Below are 18137 nucleotides of genomic sequence, written 5' to 3'. Positions count from 1 at the left end.
TTATTGAACCCTGATCGCTTCCTAAAAGAACTGGCATTTAACGCACAGAAAGTCACGTTTACAATAGAGCCCTTAAAATACAGATAAGTGATTAGCAGGGGAGAGGAACGAGAAATTCCAGCATTAAGTTTACCCATTTTCCTGGTGGAGAGTTGAGGTGATGACAGAAACAAGAAAAACTTTCTGCTCATCTGAGAAGAACAGTGGAGTGAAACTTACAGCATTCACGACGGGTGCCCCACTGGCATTTTAGGCGAGACAATTTTTTGTCTTGCAGGCCTATGTTATGGGATTTCTAGCATCCTGGTCCCTGCACAGTAAATGCCAGTGGTGCTCCCCAGTCATTGCAACCACCGAAAACAGCTCCGCATACTTCCAGTTGGTGTCTGGGGAGGGGTGGGGGGGGGGGTGGCGGTTCTGTCCTCAGTTGAGAGTCTCGTGAGAGAGACTAAAGCAGAGATAGCAGGTTTGCGTTACACAGGATGCTGCAACCCCATTCCCGGTCCCGAGAGGAATCCCTGAGTGAGCAGACTCTCCCTGCCCAAACCAGGCCTCAGAATCGTTCTCAACACAGCTCTCCAGAGCAGCCATGGCTGGGGCTGGCACTCGGGTTGACACCTACTTTTGGAAGGAATGGTTAGCATGTCCTTAAGATCACCCATCTCTAGTAGAAGTTGGCTGAGCCCAAGTTTCGACAAGAACCATTTCGGAGTGTGCTGCACAGAGAGCTCCTGGAGTGTAGACACTCAGTGTGGTCAGGTGGCTCCCTGAGCAAGCTGCAAATGGCTCCACGTGCGCTATAAACCCAGCGAGTGGAGCACCCACAACTCACACACATGCCCCAGAGTCATGGGCTCACGGAGACTCCCAGCTCGGTGTCCCCTCCCCCCCGGGGGGGGCCTCAGATGGTGGACATGGCACAGGCTCTTATGCCCTGTGGTCCCCCCCATCCTGGATTCCCCAGCCCTCCCGGGGTGTGACTTTTGTCAGCCTCCACCCAGGTTATCTCAGCGTTATGCCTTCCTCACAACCCTCACTGGCTCAGGGGGCAGGAACAGAGGGGGAAGCAAGCCCCAGCGACCGCACGGTCCCTCTGTACTGCTTGGTTGCGAGCAGCTCGTTGCCCTGCTACATGTCTAGGTGTGAGCATTGCCTCGTCTCCCTCAGGGTAAGAAGGCCAGGCATCGTAGCTCGTGTGCAGAGAACAACTTTGACTTACTGAGCATCCAAGGCGGGCATTAATGATGCACTTTGAGGACAATGCATGTGCATCATTGGAATGTGGGCATCAGCTCGGGGGCAGGGAGCGCCTCCCGGACTCCCCCTGACTCTCGGCTCTCCTCTCCCAGTTCGCGCTGGGGTTCAAGGCGGCCCACCTGGAGGGCGTCGAGCTGAAGCACATGGGCCAGCAGCTGATGGGCCAGTACCCGATCCACTTCCACCTGGCAGGCGACGTGGACGAGAGGGGAGGCTACGACCCGCCCACGTACGTCAGGGACCTGTCCATCCACCACACGTTCTCTCGCTGTGTCACTGTCCATGGCTCCAACGGCTTGTTGGTAAGCGCCTCCTTCTCGGGGAAGCAAAGATCTAGAACCCCTCACCCCCTCCCCTGATACCTGACAGCTCACTGCTGGGCCCAGGGACCACTGGCCCTGGGCCAGTTTGGGTCTCGTCCCTGCGTCCAGGGCCGCTGGGGTTGAACCACCCTCAGCTCAGATTTTAGGATGATATCAGATGAGGGCAGGTCACCAACAAAAGAAGGAGGAGATAATAGGGGTGTGTCCTGGCGAAAGGGCACCAACTACAGAGGTGGTGAGTAGTTAGTGTCCTATGGTCACCGGGAGTCTAGTTCCTGCTGTGCCTCGTTAGGATGATGAGAAGTCCGAGGGTCATCCCGTGACTGGGGCATGACAGATCAGCTGACCGCAGACCAGGAGACGATGCCAAGACCCTGTGCTGTGGCGCTGGCCCCACAGACTTGGGCGCTGGTAGCGAGCAGTGGGCTCTCTTCTTCTGTGGAACCAAGTGTCCTTCAGAGCAAGTGAACTGGGAGAAGGGCTCTCCTTAGCAAACTGGAGTGTGTGTCAGAGGCTTGTCTTCATCTGAACAGCTAATTTTTACACTAAGTTGATCCTTCTTTAAGTGAACTAAACTTACATCCTCTATAAACTTTTAAAACTGGACATTACAAAATGGCGCCCTGCGAGCTGAGTCCAGCTCGTGTCTTATTCGGCTAACGCAGCTTTGGAGAAACTCTGATAATCTTTTACACTAAACTGATGATTTGACACTAAATTGGACTTTCTTTAGACGTACTAAACTTATGTCTTCTGTGAGCTTTTAAAACCACACATCACGAAACGACACCCTGAGAGCTCAACCCTGTGACCAGGTGTGTATCGTTTGCTTAAACAGCGTTTAAAGAGACATTTGAATTAGTTTCCATCATTTAAAAATTAAGAGATTTCACATAAAAATCTGGATTCCTGGCTCCTCTGGGAAAGTAGACTGAGCTGGCGGCACCAGACCCACATTCCTGCCCGGCCTCGGTGGATCGGGGCAGAGACACAGCTGCCCCGCTAGGCCCGGCCTGCGTTGTCCAGTGTGCCCTGTGCCCACCTAGCGCATTACAGTAAGTCCCCAGGCCGGAGCCACTCATCGTGTTGCCTACTGGCCCCCATGGGCATCTGCGCTGGGGACCCCTGCTTTACACAGACGCAGTGGAGCCCCCCCACCAGGCGTGTGGTGCGGGCAGCTGAGGCGGCCGGTCAGCGAGGGGCTGGTGAAGCCACTGTCAGTTCCTTGTGTTCTAAGAGTGCCTGCTGGCTCTGTTTAAAACCCCACTGAGAACAGGGGGAGAGCCTGCGCTTCGGGGCCCCGTCTGGATGGCCTGGGTTCAAGGGCTTGGTCCACAGGTTACGAGCTGTGGGACCTCAGGCAGCTTACTTGACCTTCCAAACCTCAGTTCCCTCCTCGGTCCAGTGGGGAAACAGCCCCAAACACACAGGGCGGTGAGGCGCAGGTGCCGTGAGGGAGGCAGACCCAGTGCCCTGGCTTGGCCGGCGTGCAGGTGCTGGCTGGGACCTGGGCCGAGGCTCCCAGCAGGTAGTTGGAGGGTTGTGGGTGGAGCAGTTGCTGGAAACATGGAGTCTTTTTATGGCTCAAGGAAGAAGCAAAGAGAATTTTTCTGGCTGAAGCAGAAAGACAACAGGATTTACACTAAGTTCAGATCGTCGGGGATGCAATATAAGGCGCAGGACGAGCTTAGGCTCTGGAGCCGTCTGGCTTCTGCTGCTGAACAGCCGTGAGGCCTGGGGCCAGTCGTTTCCCCCTGATGCCTCTGTTTCCTCCTCTGTGAAATGGGGAGGACAGGACGTCCCATCCTACACGGTTGAGGAGTAAAGGGCGAGGGGGCTGCTGGGCCCAGGGCCTGGCGCACTGCGCCCGGAGCAGTCGTCTGGTCTGTTCTGTTCGCCCGTGCAGTTTGCTGACTGAATGCGTGAAGGGAGTCATCGATGTTCTCACTCAGGCTGGAGATTAAGCCCAGAATATGTGGTGGAAGGAACGGGGTGGAAGTGAAGAAAGGGAACAGGCCTGAGTCTGAGGAGCCTTACCCGCCTGAAGCATTGGTTCTAAACCTTCGTCCTCAAATTTAGCTTAGATTCACCTACGTTTAACATTAGTCACAAGAAAGAGACAAGAATACTGGGAGCCTGTAATTGCAGGTTGGTTTGAGTGGAAGCTGCTCTGAATCTCAAGGTGGTCACATGCACACACACGCAAGCACACACATGCACACGCACATGTAGGGAGGCTATGCTGTCCCACCCACTTGCCGTGTGACCGTGGGGAGGCTGTGTGATCTCTTACGTCCTCACTTTCCTCGGATGTGCTATGAGAACACGATGACTACCCCTCACGGCTGTTCTGTTATGAACTGAATATGTTTCTGAAATGTGTTCAGAAAACACTTTTGAATGCTTTCGGCCGACTTCGTAACAGCAGAGCCTCCTCAGAGCCCAGGTCTCAGCCACGGGGGTGGGGGGGGCTTGTGTGGGGGAAGCAGGGCAGGTGGCACTGGGAGGGGGGTCAGTGTCGGCCAGCGCTGAGGGGCACTCGTCAGGGCAGCCGGCAGAGCAAGCTTCTCAGCCGGGATGCAGGCTGGGAGAGGCTGGGAGAGCAGCACCACCCGGGGTCCGAGTTAGTATGGACGAGCAGGGGATGGGGAGATGCGCGGAGCAGGAGGAAGGCAGCAGGCGAGGAGCTGCCCATGGGGCTGGCTCATTTTGAGCAGCCGGAGGGGTGAGTTGCCCCCACAGTAGAGTAGGATTTTCAGAGCCAGAGCCTTGCTGTCCTGCAGACCAAGCTGTCTCCTGTCTGGCCCCGAGGATGCTGACCACCAGGCTGGGAGGGAACACTGTCAGCTCCCCGGGTGATAGCCGGACGCCAGGCTACACAGCGCTTGCACAAGCCTGGTTGGGGGGCGGCTGCAGCCTCATCCTGATGGCTATGGGGGCTCCGACCATGCTCAGCTCAGGGCCGCGCTTGATGGCCAAGCTGGTGGGTCAGGATTTGGGGCCTGCCGGCCCGTGTGGCCTTCCCAAGGTGAAACCAAAGTGCTGTGGCTTAGAATCCAGATGAAGTGCAGGCCTCTAACTCTGTGGGCCAGAGGCAGCGGCATAAAGGGGCGCATTCCGTGCGGTTCCCCAGGAGCCGCATCTCTGGGCAGGAGCTGGGGTTTTGTGGGTTGGCACCTCACCCTGTAAACGCTCCACCACCGGGGCAGAGACGCTGCCTCGGGAGCTGGACTCTGTCCATGAGAATTTTACATTAGCTCCCTTCATTTTGGCTTGAAGGATTTACCAATGGCTGAGTTTGTTTAGAAAGATGTTTTTAGCTGCTGGGATGAAAAGAGGCCAAATACAGACAAAGGCTTCATTCTGATTCAGAATGCAGAGGCCGCTCAGTAGCATCGTGGGTACCTTTCCCCTAAAGCCATCCCCCGTCTGCAGATGCCCTAGACCCCAGAGGGGCAGTCACTGGCCCATTGGAAAGGGGGGTTCTTGGTCGGGCAGAGCTGAAGTGTCTTGAAGCTGATCCCAGTGTCCCGGGCAGCCCACCCCATGGGCTCCTCCCTGCCCGCCTCCTTAGACACATTCTGGTACCCTCCATCCTCAGCCAACAGCTCCCCCATCACCCCCTCCCCCTGGGGCAGCCCTCCTCTGCTCTTTCTCTTTCTTTACCACCTGCTTTCGGAAGGAGTGGTCTGAACTTGACATTTCCACCAAGGCCTCTTCTCTTTCCCCTCCTACCTGACAAACGTGTGGGCTTCTCAGCTTGTGCTCCCTGGAGCCTTGGTGACAGCTCTCAGCAACGTCACTCCCTGCATCACCACCAAGCTCCTCCTCGGCAAGCCCACCGCCCCCTCCGCCCCGTTGTCCGACTCCTGACTCTTTCTCCTTGTAGCTGTTGTTGCAGGCTCAGCAGAACAGCAGGTTACGGAGGATGGAGTCACGGTGACCTATTCTCATCCTGCCAGTGTCAACTTGGGGACTGAGCGACACTTTCTGAGCCTCAGTTTCCTCTGGTGTGAAGTGAGGATGATGACAGAACCATCTCAAAGCCTTTTAGGGAAGATTAATGTTTGTGACATATTAGCAAAGCTATTAAGTAGAATTGCCACCATGCCACTCTCTCTAACTGTGACCTGGGCAAACCTCCCTGGCTCCCCGAGACATGTAGGTCTCCCCTTGTGAGCATCGTCAAAGGTTGCAGTAAAAACACGTTTGATTTAACGTTGATTGTCCTAGAGATGCCCAAACTCGTCAAGCCGCAAAGCCCTTTTTTCACGCAACTTCCGCATCTTGCAGAGTTAGTGTCTGCAGAAATGAGTTTGGGAAATGCCTCTCGGGATGTTGACAGCATCAGTGGTGCCCTCCTTGGAAGTGGGTGGCTCATGACAAAGCTCCAGGATGCTGGCAGACATGGGGCGGAGGCGGCCTGCACATCCTCTGCGGGAGAGAGGGCAGGTGTCAGATGGGCTCACGGAACATGTGCTTCTGAGCCCCAGGGCAGGACACACGGGTCGCCTTCTTGTTCGCTCCTGGAAGACGGTGAATCCATCCCAGTACTTTCGAGGAAGGGAGAAAGGACTCCAATATGGATTCTCCAGTTTTGTTTTCTCCTCCTTTCCTTTTTTTTGAGCAAAGTGTGGGTGGGAGAAGAAAACACGTCCTTTCCTTCTTTCCCACCTCTTGCACTGCTCAAGCTGTGTTACCTTTGATATAAACGCCTCCAAGAGCAAAACATGCTTAAAACCAGGATGTCCCTAACAGGCTGCCCCGTGTGGTTGTGCAGGTTGTATCCTGTGCAATCCCAGGGAGCACCACACATGGACTAAAGTCAGTCCCCAAGCCCTCCAGCCCCAGGGAGACACCCTTCCTTTGATGCTGTCCTAAAGATGGCTGGAACGCCCTACGTATATGGCGGGACCCCACTGCCCTCTCTCCCAGGCTCAACGCTCTGGGAATTGTGGGAGAGGCTTCTGTTCATCTCCTTTTCCAGTTTCTTGAATTCACAGTCTCACCCACTTCTTGATTCCTGTAGTTACACTCTTCTCTCCTTCCCACATGGGCCCAAATGAGGAACCTAGACTCTTGTCCTTAGAAACACATTCTTTTCCTCATTATGCAGAGTGATTTGGTTCTGTTTCCTTTCCTGGCTTCTATTTGCATATCCAAACTCTCATTAACACACTCTGCAAAACACCTTACCTCCCCCTCCAGGGCTGTTTTCTTTAGTAGCTCAAAAAAATTAAGAATAAAGGGCAGAAGCTTGGAAATCGCAGTCTTCCTTTGAATATGATCATATTTGCTGTCACGTCTCTCGCTGATGTGAGTTACATCGTACCCACTCGAGAGGGCAGAAACACGTACAGTTCATTTCTGTCTGCGTTTGTTTGTTTTAACAGCAATTTCTTTCTCCTGCTGGATCCAGGGTGATGTTGGAAGCCATTCCAGTTGGGGTGAACTTGTGTCCTGATTTGCACAGGACAGTTCCATTTACACCTGTTGTCCCAGCTTAGTTACTAACAGCACCCCTTTCACTCCCAAAAATGTCCTGGTTCAGACGATAGACTAACGGTCACCCTCTCTGGAGAAGTCCCTGAGGGCTGAGACTTTTCTCCTCCACGATCTCACGCCTTGACTCCACCAATAACAGCTGAAGACTTAAAACAGCTCTCGGGAATCGCTTCCAGGACTGCCGAGCATCAACAGGGAAGGAGGCGTCCAGAGAAGAAGGGGGAAAATACACTTTGTGCTGGAGAATGGCAGGCAGCTCATACGTTAGCGCTGGTTAGCGTGCACAGCGGCTCGGTGGTCCCCCGGAGTCTGTATGTACGTGTCTGTTTATCTGGCTAGAGTCTATGGATCTATCGATCGATCTATCTCAAGTGATGTCACAGTTTAAATATTTAATTCCAGGAGCTGTTCTGGGGGAGAACGATTGTAAAATGTTAGAGCTAAAAAGAGCTTTAGAGGTCACCCTGTCACACGTCATTGCAAGCTCATCGCTGAGCCAAGACTTGAACCCGTGTCCTCTCCTCCCAGCTCAGGGCTTTCTTCTATCTCATTGTGCTTCTCTCTCGACTCTATATGCCGCCTCACCCCGCTGCTAACGAGGAGAAAGAAATGCAACACAAACTGAGCGGGGTTTTTTTCTTCTTCTCTCTCTGGTGCTGTGGAGAATCAACTGGGACACAAGTTGTGGAGTCAGACAGATGGAGAACCAAGTCTCACTTCTGTCCGTGCGAGGGAGATGCCTCTGGGCAGCAGTGTCATCTGTAGAAAGGTGACAGTAGTTGTGATAAAGATTAAATGAGATAACGTGTGTAAAACATTTGACACCCAGTAAACAGTATGAGTTTTCTTTCTTTCAATGAGGCGTTCCTCCCCGTAGCCTCAAGGGTCTGTTAGCGTAAGAATGTACCTAATTCATTACTCACATTCAGGGAGGGCTGCCCAATGTGGGATCCAGACAGCGGGCAAGTGGGTACAGCAGGCAGGAGGCGGGGGGCCTGGGTCTGAACACGGCTCCACCACAAGGTCGGTGGGCGTCCCTTCTCTGGGCGTCAGTGTCCTCCTCTGAAGTGAAGGCATTGAACTTGCTCTCAGGTGTCCCGGCCACCTTGAGCCTTGTCCGCCCCTGCTCGCCTTTCCAGGCTATTTATAACAGACTTTCATGGAGAAACGGGAGCTCGCCCATTGGACGGCCTTGGTGTTGACTGAACAGAGTTCACGATCACGCCCATGCCTCTCACCAAAGGTTAGGGGAGAGCAGCTTGTCCGAGAGAACAGAGAGCCTCTCTGGAGTGGGGTGGCATCTCATCTCTGGGGTGTTCAAGAGGAAACAGGATGCCGGTTGGTTGGGGACGCTTGTGAACAGAGTCTGGCGTTGGACAGGAGTAGGGCTCAGGCTGGAGGCCCTCCGAGGCCCCCAGTTAGTTCTGAGATTGATGAGTTCATAGCATTCTACAGAAGGGGCCTCAGAGCTTGTGGAGTTCGGGCCTTCACTTGTGGGAGGAAAAGTGAGTAGAGACTGGTCTAAGGTCCCTGTGCTGGTTGGATGCACGGCTAAGATGGTGCCTAAGTCTCTCGATGTCTTGAATGGTCCTGCCTCCCCCACTGACTGTGATTCCAAGAAGGATGTTGAAGAGCTGGAGTTTGCAGCCCCTCCTGGTTCTGGGCCCAGGGGTCGCAAATGTGACTTGATGGGCAGGATGGGCTACCAGGCTGACTTGGACGCGTGGGTGAGGGCACAGTGAGGACACCAACACCATTCCTACTGGAAGATGCCCGCCTGGCCCAGCTCAGAGGCTGCCTCCCAGGGGAAGCCCTCCCCACCACCCTTCCTAGTGGAACCCTCTCTGTGCAATCGCTCCACAGAGTCCTTGTCAGCTGTGTCCTCGCTGCGTCCTCACCAGAGGGGCTCATGTGACCTAGTCTATGGCGTCCTCTGGGACCCACTTCTAACATTTTGTCCCCTTTCTCACCCCACAGAGCCTCAGCCCCAGCACCTCCAGCTGGAAGGGACTTTAAAGCTAGTGCTCCATCCTCTGACACCCATGTCAGGTCCAACTCCACCCCCGGTGCTCCTCGTGGGGTCTGGTGTACGGCCGATGCTGTGTAATGTTTGTTGAGTGAATGAGCACATGGATAATTGAGCGCTGGGTGAAATGTCACCTGTCTTGACCCCTGCAGGTCAAGGACGTTGTGGGATATAACTCTTTGGGCCACTGCTTCTTCACGGAAGATGGGCCGGAGGAACGCAACACCTTTGACCACTGCCTTGGCCTCCTTGTCAAGGCTGGAACCCTCCTCCCCTCCGACCGCGACAGCAAGATGTGCAAGACGATCACAGAAGACTCCTACCCGGGGTACATCCCCAAGCCCAGGCAGGATTGCAAGTAAGTGCCCCTCTCTGCGCCGTGCGCCACTCCAGGCCTATGCCAGGGCGGCCCAGGCAGCACGTGCCCAGTGACCGCTCAGCCTCGGACGCTGCGCTCCTGGGCTTCTGGGCGGCTCAGACCTCACAGTCGCGACCCCCGCCGGCTCCCAGCTTCTCAGGAGAGGCAGGAGCATGTTTTCTACGTCTCCCTGCTCAGTTTGCCTCGTGTGCATGTTCTTGTCCAGAGAGAACTACTGTTCTCATCCTCAGGCTCTTCCTTCGCCACCGTGCTCCTCCGAGAGAGGGCGCGGCTGCCACGGCGGCTCCCACAGCAGGGACAGGTAGACCCCAGCCACACTGATCCGTTCTAGACATCAGAGACAGACAGAGTCAGAGAGGTGCTTCCCCCGCGGTCAGCCTCTCCCTTAGAAACGGCCGCTTTCCTGGCTGCTTCCACTTACATTGATTTCAGAGCCAATCTCGGGCTTCACCCACAAACGCTTCCACCTTAACGAGCCAGGCCCCTTCAAGTTCTGACAGTTTTAAGTGCTTAAAGGCATCACACTTTAACGAGAGAACAGGGTTTCAGATCAACAAATCAAGGGTTTCTCAAATCACTGATAATCGGCTCTTCGAAACGATGTTAGCGTGCCTGACGTGGGCCCATGGGTGCAGCGGGACGGGAGCTGGCGGCCTCCTGTGTGACGCTGTCAATCTCTGCCCCTCCCACAGTGCTGTGTCCACCTTCTGGATGGCCAACCCCAACAACAACCTCATAAACTGTGCTGCTGCAGGGTCTGAGGTGAGCAGAAACGCCCATGCTTGGGCAGAAAGTAGGGATGGGGCTGGGGGTAGGAGACGGCTCGGCTGATCCTGAAATATGTGTGCTGTGAGCCCCGAGTCTCGATATCTGTGTAGTCAGGCTGGGAATGAAGAAGAAAAATGCCCGACTGGGAGTCAGATGGACCGATTTTAAGTGATGGCTCTGTCTCTTCATCACCCTGGTGATCACGGCTAATGAGTACTAAGTACTGAGTACTAAGTATATGTCGCAACTCACTATCAGATTGAAATTACTGTAGCTTAGAACGGTGTCTGGCACATCAGTGTTCTAGGCTAAAATAATTCAATTCATGAATCTGCCCTATGAGGCAGGTAAAGTACTGCCACCTCCCACCTGACAGGGGAGGACAGTAAGGCAGGGACAGGTCATGTGCCCTGGGGCACGCACGGCATGCAGACGTGGCAGTCTGTCCACACGGCCCTGCTCGTGCCCACCCCTCCCCACTGCCCCCCAGGGGACCTGAGCAGCCCAGGTGCTGGCTCTGGGCCTAGGCATCCGTGTCTGTGGAATGAGAGGGGAAGTCCTTCTGTGCATCAGGAGGAGGCGGTGGCCCCACAGCGGTGGCAGCAGAGAGGGGAGGGCCCTGTGAAGGCCTTAACAGTCAGGGTGGACCCACAAAATATGTTTGCCTCCAACTTTTCCCTGTTTTCCTTCAAGACCTGGGCCACAGGGGGCAGTCTTCAGGGATGGGTGGGGGTGGTACTAGACCCCTACCCGGGCCATCCTGTCTTTCCGGTGAGGCCTGGCTGGTGCTGATGCTGTGGCTCCCCCGTGCCCCCCCCAATAGGAAACCGGGTTTTGGTTCATCTTTCACCACGTCCCGACGGGCCCCTCGGAGGGGATGTACTCGCCCGGCTACTCAGAGCACATTCCACTGGGAAGATTCCACAACAACCGGGCGCATTCCAACTACCGGGTAAGCCTGTGCAGACTGCGTGCCCCGCGGTCGCCTTCCAGCCCGGCATCGCGATGGTCAGAGCCAGTGGCTGCTTGGCCACGGCGGGGATGATGCATTCCTGGCATCGGTCTTGAAGAAAGTGAAGCCGCCTTCCGAGGCCACCCAGGCCACTGGCCGTGGAGGCAGGACTCTCCTCTGGCTGGTCCTGCCTTGGTGCTGACTTCGCATCTGGCCAGAATAAAAAGAGGAGCGAGACGCCCTCGCCTGGGCCCGCGGCAGGAGCTCCTCCTCCTCCTGAGCTGGGCGAGTTGGTTTGCAGTTCACTGGAGGGGATGGTGCACTGTGGGCTGTGAAAAGTGAGGCCTGAGCCCTAAGCTGGAGAAAGTCAGGATGCGGTCCGAAGGCGGGTGGACCAGTGTTCGCATCCTCCCCTCTGTCCCCTTGTGTTTGGTTCCTGGGAGATGGGTTGCTGGTCCAGGCAGAGCTGAGGAGGCAGGCGGGAAGCAGCAATGCCCTGGCCATCCTCGTCACCCGTCAATAGTCCTGTGGTCCAGCACCAAGCCAGGTGCCGGGGAAAGGGACTGGGTCTCGGCTGTGTCGAGGACCCCCAGCCAGGGCAGTGTCAAGATCAGAGTCCCGGGAGGAGGGAGTGGAGCTCGGGAACGAGGCTGGGACCAGAGACACGGCTCTGGGGGCGAGGCGGTCTCCCTGATGCCAGGACAGTGCATTGACGCAGCCCTGAATGTTGAGCCTGGTCTTCTGGTCCAATCCCTGATGGTACAGATGAGGAAACTGAGGCCTCCAGCGGGAATGAACACATTCAGGATCAAAAAAAAGGGCCTGACCAGGAAGAAGACCATTAGGAAGAGAAATGATCTCAGAATGGACCTGTGCTTATACCTCGGGGGGGCGGTGGGGAGCAGGCTGTGAGGAGCGCTGGGCAGTCTGGGCGGAGATGGGGACCAGCCCCAGGCAGAGCTGTGTCCCAGAAGGCGAGAAAGAAGAGTCTCACAGAGACGGGGAGGCGAGGAGGGAGACAGGCAGAGGAGAGAGAAGGAGGGCGGGCCTCACGTGGGCGCTTCTGAGGGCCGTGGGCCTCGGAGAGCTGTGGTCACGCAGGACAGGCGCAGAGGCCGCGTCGCTGTGGGGCAGCGAGGGGAGTGGAGAGAGTGCTGCTGCTCTTGGAGACCCCGCCCTCCAGACGCCCTCCTGTGAGCAGGGGTGGGCCCCGAGGTGCACGGTGTTCCGGGAGGGTGAGAAGGGGAAGAATATGTGAGGGAGGGGGTCTCCAACACAGAACCAGGTGAGGACTGAGGACTGACGGCACAGGGCACAGGTCGGGGGACGGCCTGGGGGAGGGTGGCAGGGCAGGAAGCAGCCGGGAGGAGCCCCGAGCTCACTGGTCTCATTGTAAGCATAGGAGGAAGCCCGCGCTTCATGTCCACACCCAGGAGCCCCAAGTCCACACCCACCATGTGAGGGTCCTGCTCCAGGACCCTGCGCCTGGGCTAGCTTACACAGTCCTCACAGCCATCCTGGGAAATCGGTGTTGTGAGCCCGACTTACAGAGGCTGCGACTGGGCTTGAGAGGGGAAGGGACTGCCCCAAAGCCAGAGCCCAGAGAAGAGCTGGGAGTCCAGCCCCGCGTCTTCTGACCCGTGTCACCACGCTTCATTATGAGTCAGCTGTGGAAGGCAATGGTCAGTGCCGTCCGATTGTCTAAAGAGGAGAAACCCAAGTTTGAGCCTCCCCAGGAGGCCGAGGGGGTCAGGGATGAGGGAAGACCAACCGTGGCCTCCCGGCAGCGTCGCTCAGCTGCCTCGCCCCGTCTTGCCCGGGGCTGACAAAGGGGGCGCCTTTGGAGCCAGATGAGACAGTGAGGTTGTCTTGGAGTCAGGCAGGAACCAAGACCAGACCCTGGGACGACCACAGATCCCTGTCCCAGGGAAAGATGAGACTTAAGTCAAGCGTTTTATTTAAATCACTGCAGACACATTTCCCACGCATGCGTACCTGTCGTCCTTGACTTGGGGCCCGGGCTCGTAACTGCCCAAAGCACTGTGGGTGCTGGGCGTGGACTTGGCTGTGTGGCCTTGGACAAGATCCTCAGGCCCCTAGACCGCAGTTTCCTCATCTGCACCTCGGAGAGGACGCTTATTCCAAATTTGAGCTGAACAATGCAGAACAATGCGAGCTCCTCACCTCCCTCCCTGCAGACCCCCTGCTTCCATTAACACATCCTGAGAGCAAAGTGGGTGTAACTGGGGCGTTCGAGAGTGTGCAGCGAGGCTGGGTGAGGCGGTGCCTGGCATGCAGCAGAGGCCAACGTGTCCCTGAATGTCCTCCGTCCCCAGGCTGGCATGATCATAGACAACGGGGTGAAAACCACAGAGGCCTCTGCGAAGGACAAGCGGCCCTTCCTCTCCATCATCTCTGCCAGGTAATCACCCTCGGACACGCACACTCCAGGGCAACCTCTCAGCTCGGCCCCGTTCCCTTCATTCATTCATTCATTCATTCATTCATTCGTCAGGTCTCTGTCGAGTACTTTCTATGTCCTGCGCGTTGAACTAGATGCTGGGGTACTGTGGTGAAAACATGAGCGGGGCAAAATCTGAATTAGGGTCTAGGCCCCAGCAGCCGGAGGGAAACAGAAATTCCGAGAGGGTTCTGGATCTTTTGGTAAAAGCCAGTAGCCAGAAAGTCAGCAGGCACGGCCAGGCCACGGCAGGTCAGCCGGGATCAAAGGTGAAGAGGGAAGAATTTCACCATCAATTTAATAGGAAGGAGCATGCAGGTCGTACCTACAAATAAACCTGGAGCTCAGCCGAAGGCCAGGGGCTGCTTTTAAAAGGTGCTGTCCAATCCTCAAGGCTGTCAGGAAAACCAGGACCGTTTAAAGGGGCGAAGGTGCTTGCTCTCCATCCAAGTGGGTAACACAGTGACATGACAGTGTCCACAGAAGACTTTTGCTGGACTGGACATCAGCAAGAGTCCAGACTCAGTGCTCAGTTTTGTAGTTAAGAGACAGAAGCCCAGAGAGGGCCCAGGGCACGGTTACCCCATCAGTGGGCTGTGTTGCACGCTGGGTTTGGGACTGGCTGTCTGAACTTTCCTCTGTGCTTTGACGCCGTTTGGGGAGGGCTGCTCAGTGGTGCTCACGAACAAGGGCGGTGACGTGTCCACAGCCTGCACAGGGCTGGACCTCGGGAAAAGACCTCCTGCTTCTGTGTCCAGCTCAGAAAGTTCATCCAGACCCAGGGGTGCGAGTTGGCTGCTGTGTAGTCAGAGTCTTCCTGGGCACCGTGAGCAGACAAGCTCACAGCCCAGGGGGGAGTCAGTTCGGGAGCTCTCCCCGTGGTGTGTTCCAGATACAGCCCTCACCAGGATGCCGACCCGCTGAAGCCTCGGGAGCCCGCCATCATCAAGCACTTCACTGCCTACAAGAACCAGGACCACGGGGCCTGGCTGCGCGGCGGGGACGTGTGGCTGGACAGCTGCCGGTGAGTAGAGAGCCGTGTGGCCTTGACACAAAGTGCGGACGATGCTCATCCTCCAGCGGCGGGGGGAGGAGAGCAAGGCAGAGAGGGGACACAAAGCACGCCAACCTTTGGCTTCTGGTCCCCCAACCAGGCAGGGGCATAGAACGGCAGCAGGCAGTGACCCCAAAAAACATCTAAAAACAGCATATGGCTTCAGTTACAAGGCCAGGAGCTATGGGTCATGACCTGCCCCCAAATAGCCACTGGGCTTGGCTCTCTCAGGCCACACAGCCAGTCAGTGAACAGAAGGGTGAAGAAGGAAACCAGCATGTCCTAGGCACCGACTACATGCTGAATCCTTGGTTACACTTATTTCTTAGCATGTTTCTCAAAGACATAAATTATCATGTCCATTTTAGAGATGGTAAACTGAGGCTCAGTTTAGTGAATTTCCCAAAAGTAAGTGGTTGGACCGAGACTTGAAGTTTCAGCTCATTGGTCTCCAAGGCCCAAACGAAGAAGACAAGGAACCCTGAGTCCTGATATAAGGTCCCCACGGAGAGCCACCGGCCCACACGGACAAGGACCAGAAGGGACAGGCAGCTCAGCCGGGATTTGCTTTAAATGAGTGTCATGAAATGTTCTCCTTGTCTACCTTCATGTTAGAAATGGGAGATCAGAAGCTCTGTGTAGGAAATAAGTGTATGTCTCCATTTTATTGTGTCTGATTAAAGGAGAAATAAAGGTGAAAGGGAGCAAGAGGATGTGAAAGTGTGTGAGGAGGAAACAGACACAGAATTCACACACGTGCACAGAGAGAGAGGCAGAGAGAGGGAAAGGCTGCTCAGAAAAGCAGAAGCCAGGGAGGGACAGACACTGACGGAGCCCCAGGCAGCCCCAGAGAGAGCCGGACACGGATGCAAGGGAAGTGTCGCCCGCAGAGAAATGGGAGGGCCTTCGTCTCCCGTGGGTCAGAGAAGTCATGACTTTTGAGAAGAGGAGAAAGGGGACAGGAGAGCCAATTCTGGGTTTCTGAAGGGCATCTAGGGGACACTGAGGCAGGCCTGTGCTGGTTGGCTCTGGAGGGCAGCAGTTATGGGCACCGGGCACATTTCAGCTCAGTGGAAGGAGGAACGTTCCTGCAATACAAGACGTTAGTGAGTAATGTGAGCTGCTCGTCCCCAGAGTAGAGACCCAAGGACACTTGAGAGAGAGAATCTGCAAGAGGTGAGTGAAGGAGAAAACAGGTGGCACCAGCGCTGAATTCTCTGCAGTGTTCTGAGTCCAGTGAATATTTGGTCTGGTTTGCTGGGAGTTCAGGTACCCGCAAGACAGTGGGTGCCAGACTTGGGGGGCAAGACAGACTTGAGGCCCCTGCCAATGGGAGTGGATCTTCAACCCTCCACCAGACTCCTTCCAAGTTTCCCAGAATCTGGCTGCTGCCGGGGCTGCAGGCCCACGAGGGTGCAGGGTTGGCACAGTCAGGGGCTGACGGAAGATGGGGTCCCTTCAAGGGCTCTGAAAATTTGGCCATTGTGTCTATCCCAGAAAGGTCGCTCTAGCAACCACCAGATGCAGGCAGGGGTGGGAGGGGGCCCTCCCGGAGGTGGGAAAGATCACTGAGGTGCCACTGCCATGGTCCTTGCGAGAGGATCACAGATGATGGGGGCGTAGCTGAGACCCAGGCTTCGGGATGGTGAACGGGCTCAGGGGGAAGATAATGGTGTTTTACACACGTTGACCTTGAGATGCTTTTGAGATATTCAGTGGAAATAGCCCAAATCTTGGAAGAGCAGACGGGAAGAGCAGTTGACTTTAGTGTCAGCAGTGGACTGGTGGCAATGGGAGCTCTGAGTCTCTGTGACGTCCCCAGGGACGCAGTGGAGCCTGAGCGGACCTCGGGCAGAGCACTGGGGGACAGCGACGGGAAGGAGAAGCCATGAAGGGACGGGGAGAGCTGGAGAGCACCCTGCCCTGGGAGACGGCCTGCAGTGACTGATGTGAACTGGGGTGGGGGAGGGGCTTCAGGCCAAGGGAGAAGGACAGGTGTCCTGGAGGAGGGGAGCAGGGTGAGCGGAAGCAGGCAGGAATGGGAGACCATTAGGCCACCAGGACCAGCCCAGGGAAAGTGGACTCATCACAGCCTGGAGCCCAGGGCAAGGATGTGGGCCAAGGGCTATGGATGATATGAAGCCACTGGAGTTTAGGAAGCAGGAGTGTTGGTGAGATGGCACTTTGAGGAGATGGGCCTGGCAGGTGTGCTGGACAGGTGGAAGGGAACCGGTTACATCCACCCCTGGGACACAGGGAGCAAGGCAGCCGCCATATTTGGTTCCAGGGTCTGTGGTTGGGCAGACCCGAGGCTCTGCTCAGCTTGTATGTGCTCCCTCGTCACTCACAGCCAGATTCCTTGCAGAAGCGTGCTCCTCCTGACCCTCAAAGGGCACCGCGGCGAAAGGGAGCTGATGAGACGGCCACAGCACAATTGAAAAATGACGTCCTGCCCTTCTCAGGCAGCGTCCGCTTGGCTTCTGGGAAACTCGGAACTCAGCTAACTGTGTGTCCTGCTTGCTGTGGCTGAATCAGCAGTAGATGGCTAAGGGGAAATGGGACTGCAGCCACATACCCCACCCTACCCAGCACTGGCCCTGAGAGTGGGCCACGTTCAGCCTCCCAGAGCCCGGTCTGCATGCTGCTGATGCACTGTGGCATCAGGCGCTGAGAGGCATCAGACATGGAGTGGGAGGGGACCTGGGACGTCCCCTTACTATACAGAATGGGAGAGACCACAGCTCCCTGAGCAAACCCTCTGCTCACGTAAACTCCTGTCCCACACAGGACCCACGTGTGACTCCCGGGCAGGGCAGGGTAGGGTCCTTCCCTCCACAGCGTCACTGCACGTGGAGCGAGAGCATGCTCTGACTGTCTGCTCTTGTTTGCAGGTTTGCTGACAATGGCATCGGCCTGACCCTGGCCAGGTAAGAGCAACTGTCTGTGTGCTTGGCCCTCTGTAGGAGGCTGTCTCTGGACATCTCTTCTCAGACATCTTCTCTCTGCAGTGGTGGAACCTTCCCATACGACGACGGCTCCAAGCAGGAGATAAAGAACAGCCTGTTTGTTGGTGAGAGTGGCAACGTGGGGACAGAGATGATGGACAACAGGATCTGGGGCCCAGGCGGCTTGGACCACAGTGGAAGGACCCTTCCCATAGGCCAGTAGGTTTGCAACCATGGCAGCTTCCTTGTTCTGAGTGGCTCAACCTAAGCATCAGCAATGAAAGGAGAGATGCTAGGATGTGGCTTCCACCTGTTGACTATGAATTCCTGTCCTCTGCTGGTCAGAGCAGTCACTAAAACAACTGGGGTTAACCAGCAGTGGGGGAAATCCAGCGGGAGAGAGAAATCGAAAACCTGTGTTGCATATGAGTCAGGGGACATAGCTATCAAAATGCTATGGTTTGGGG

The 18137-nt window shown here is 56.0% G+C and overlaps 1 protein-coding gene across 5 annotated transcripts in view; it reads left to right on the top strand.

The window, feature by feature from the left end:
- CEMIP (cell migration inducing hyaluronidase 1) overlaps positions 1–18137 on the top strand; it is a 142273-nt gene that overhangs the window by 103956 nt on the left and 20180 nt on the right. For all 5 annotated transcript variants that reach the window (XM_001501771.5, XM_070266172.1, XM_023649255.2 and 2 more), the window contains 8 exons: positions 1350–1559; positions 9264–9469; positions 10183–10252; positions 11082–11210; positions 13547–13632; positions 14564–14695; positions 17617–17652; positions 17734–17889. In XM_001501771.5, coding sequence (XP_001501821.1) covers positions 1350–1559; positions 9264–9469; positions 10183–10252; positions 11082–11210; positions 13547–13632; positions 14564–14695; positions 17617–17652; positions 17734–17889 — 1025 coding nt within the window. The remainder of the gene's footprint in view (positions 1–1349; positions 1560–9263; positions 9470–10182; positions 10253–11081; positions 11211–13546; positions 13633–14563; positions 14696–17616; positions 17653–17733; positions 17890–18137) is intronic.

Source organism: Equus caballus, chromosome 1 (genome assembly GCF_041296265.1).
Source record: "Equus caballus isolate H_3958 breed thoroughbred chromosome 1, TB-T2T, whole genome shotgun sequence".
In the NCBI taxonomy this organism is placed as follows: Eukaryota; Metazoa; Chordata; class Mammalia; order Perissodactyla; family Equidae; genus Equus; species Equus caballus.
Note: the sequence above shows the minus strand (reverse complement) of the source record. Positions and strands in the feature narration are given on the sequence as shown.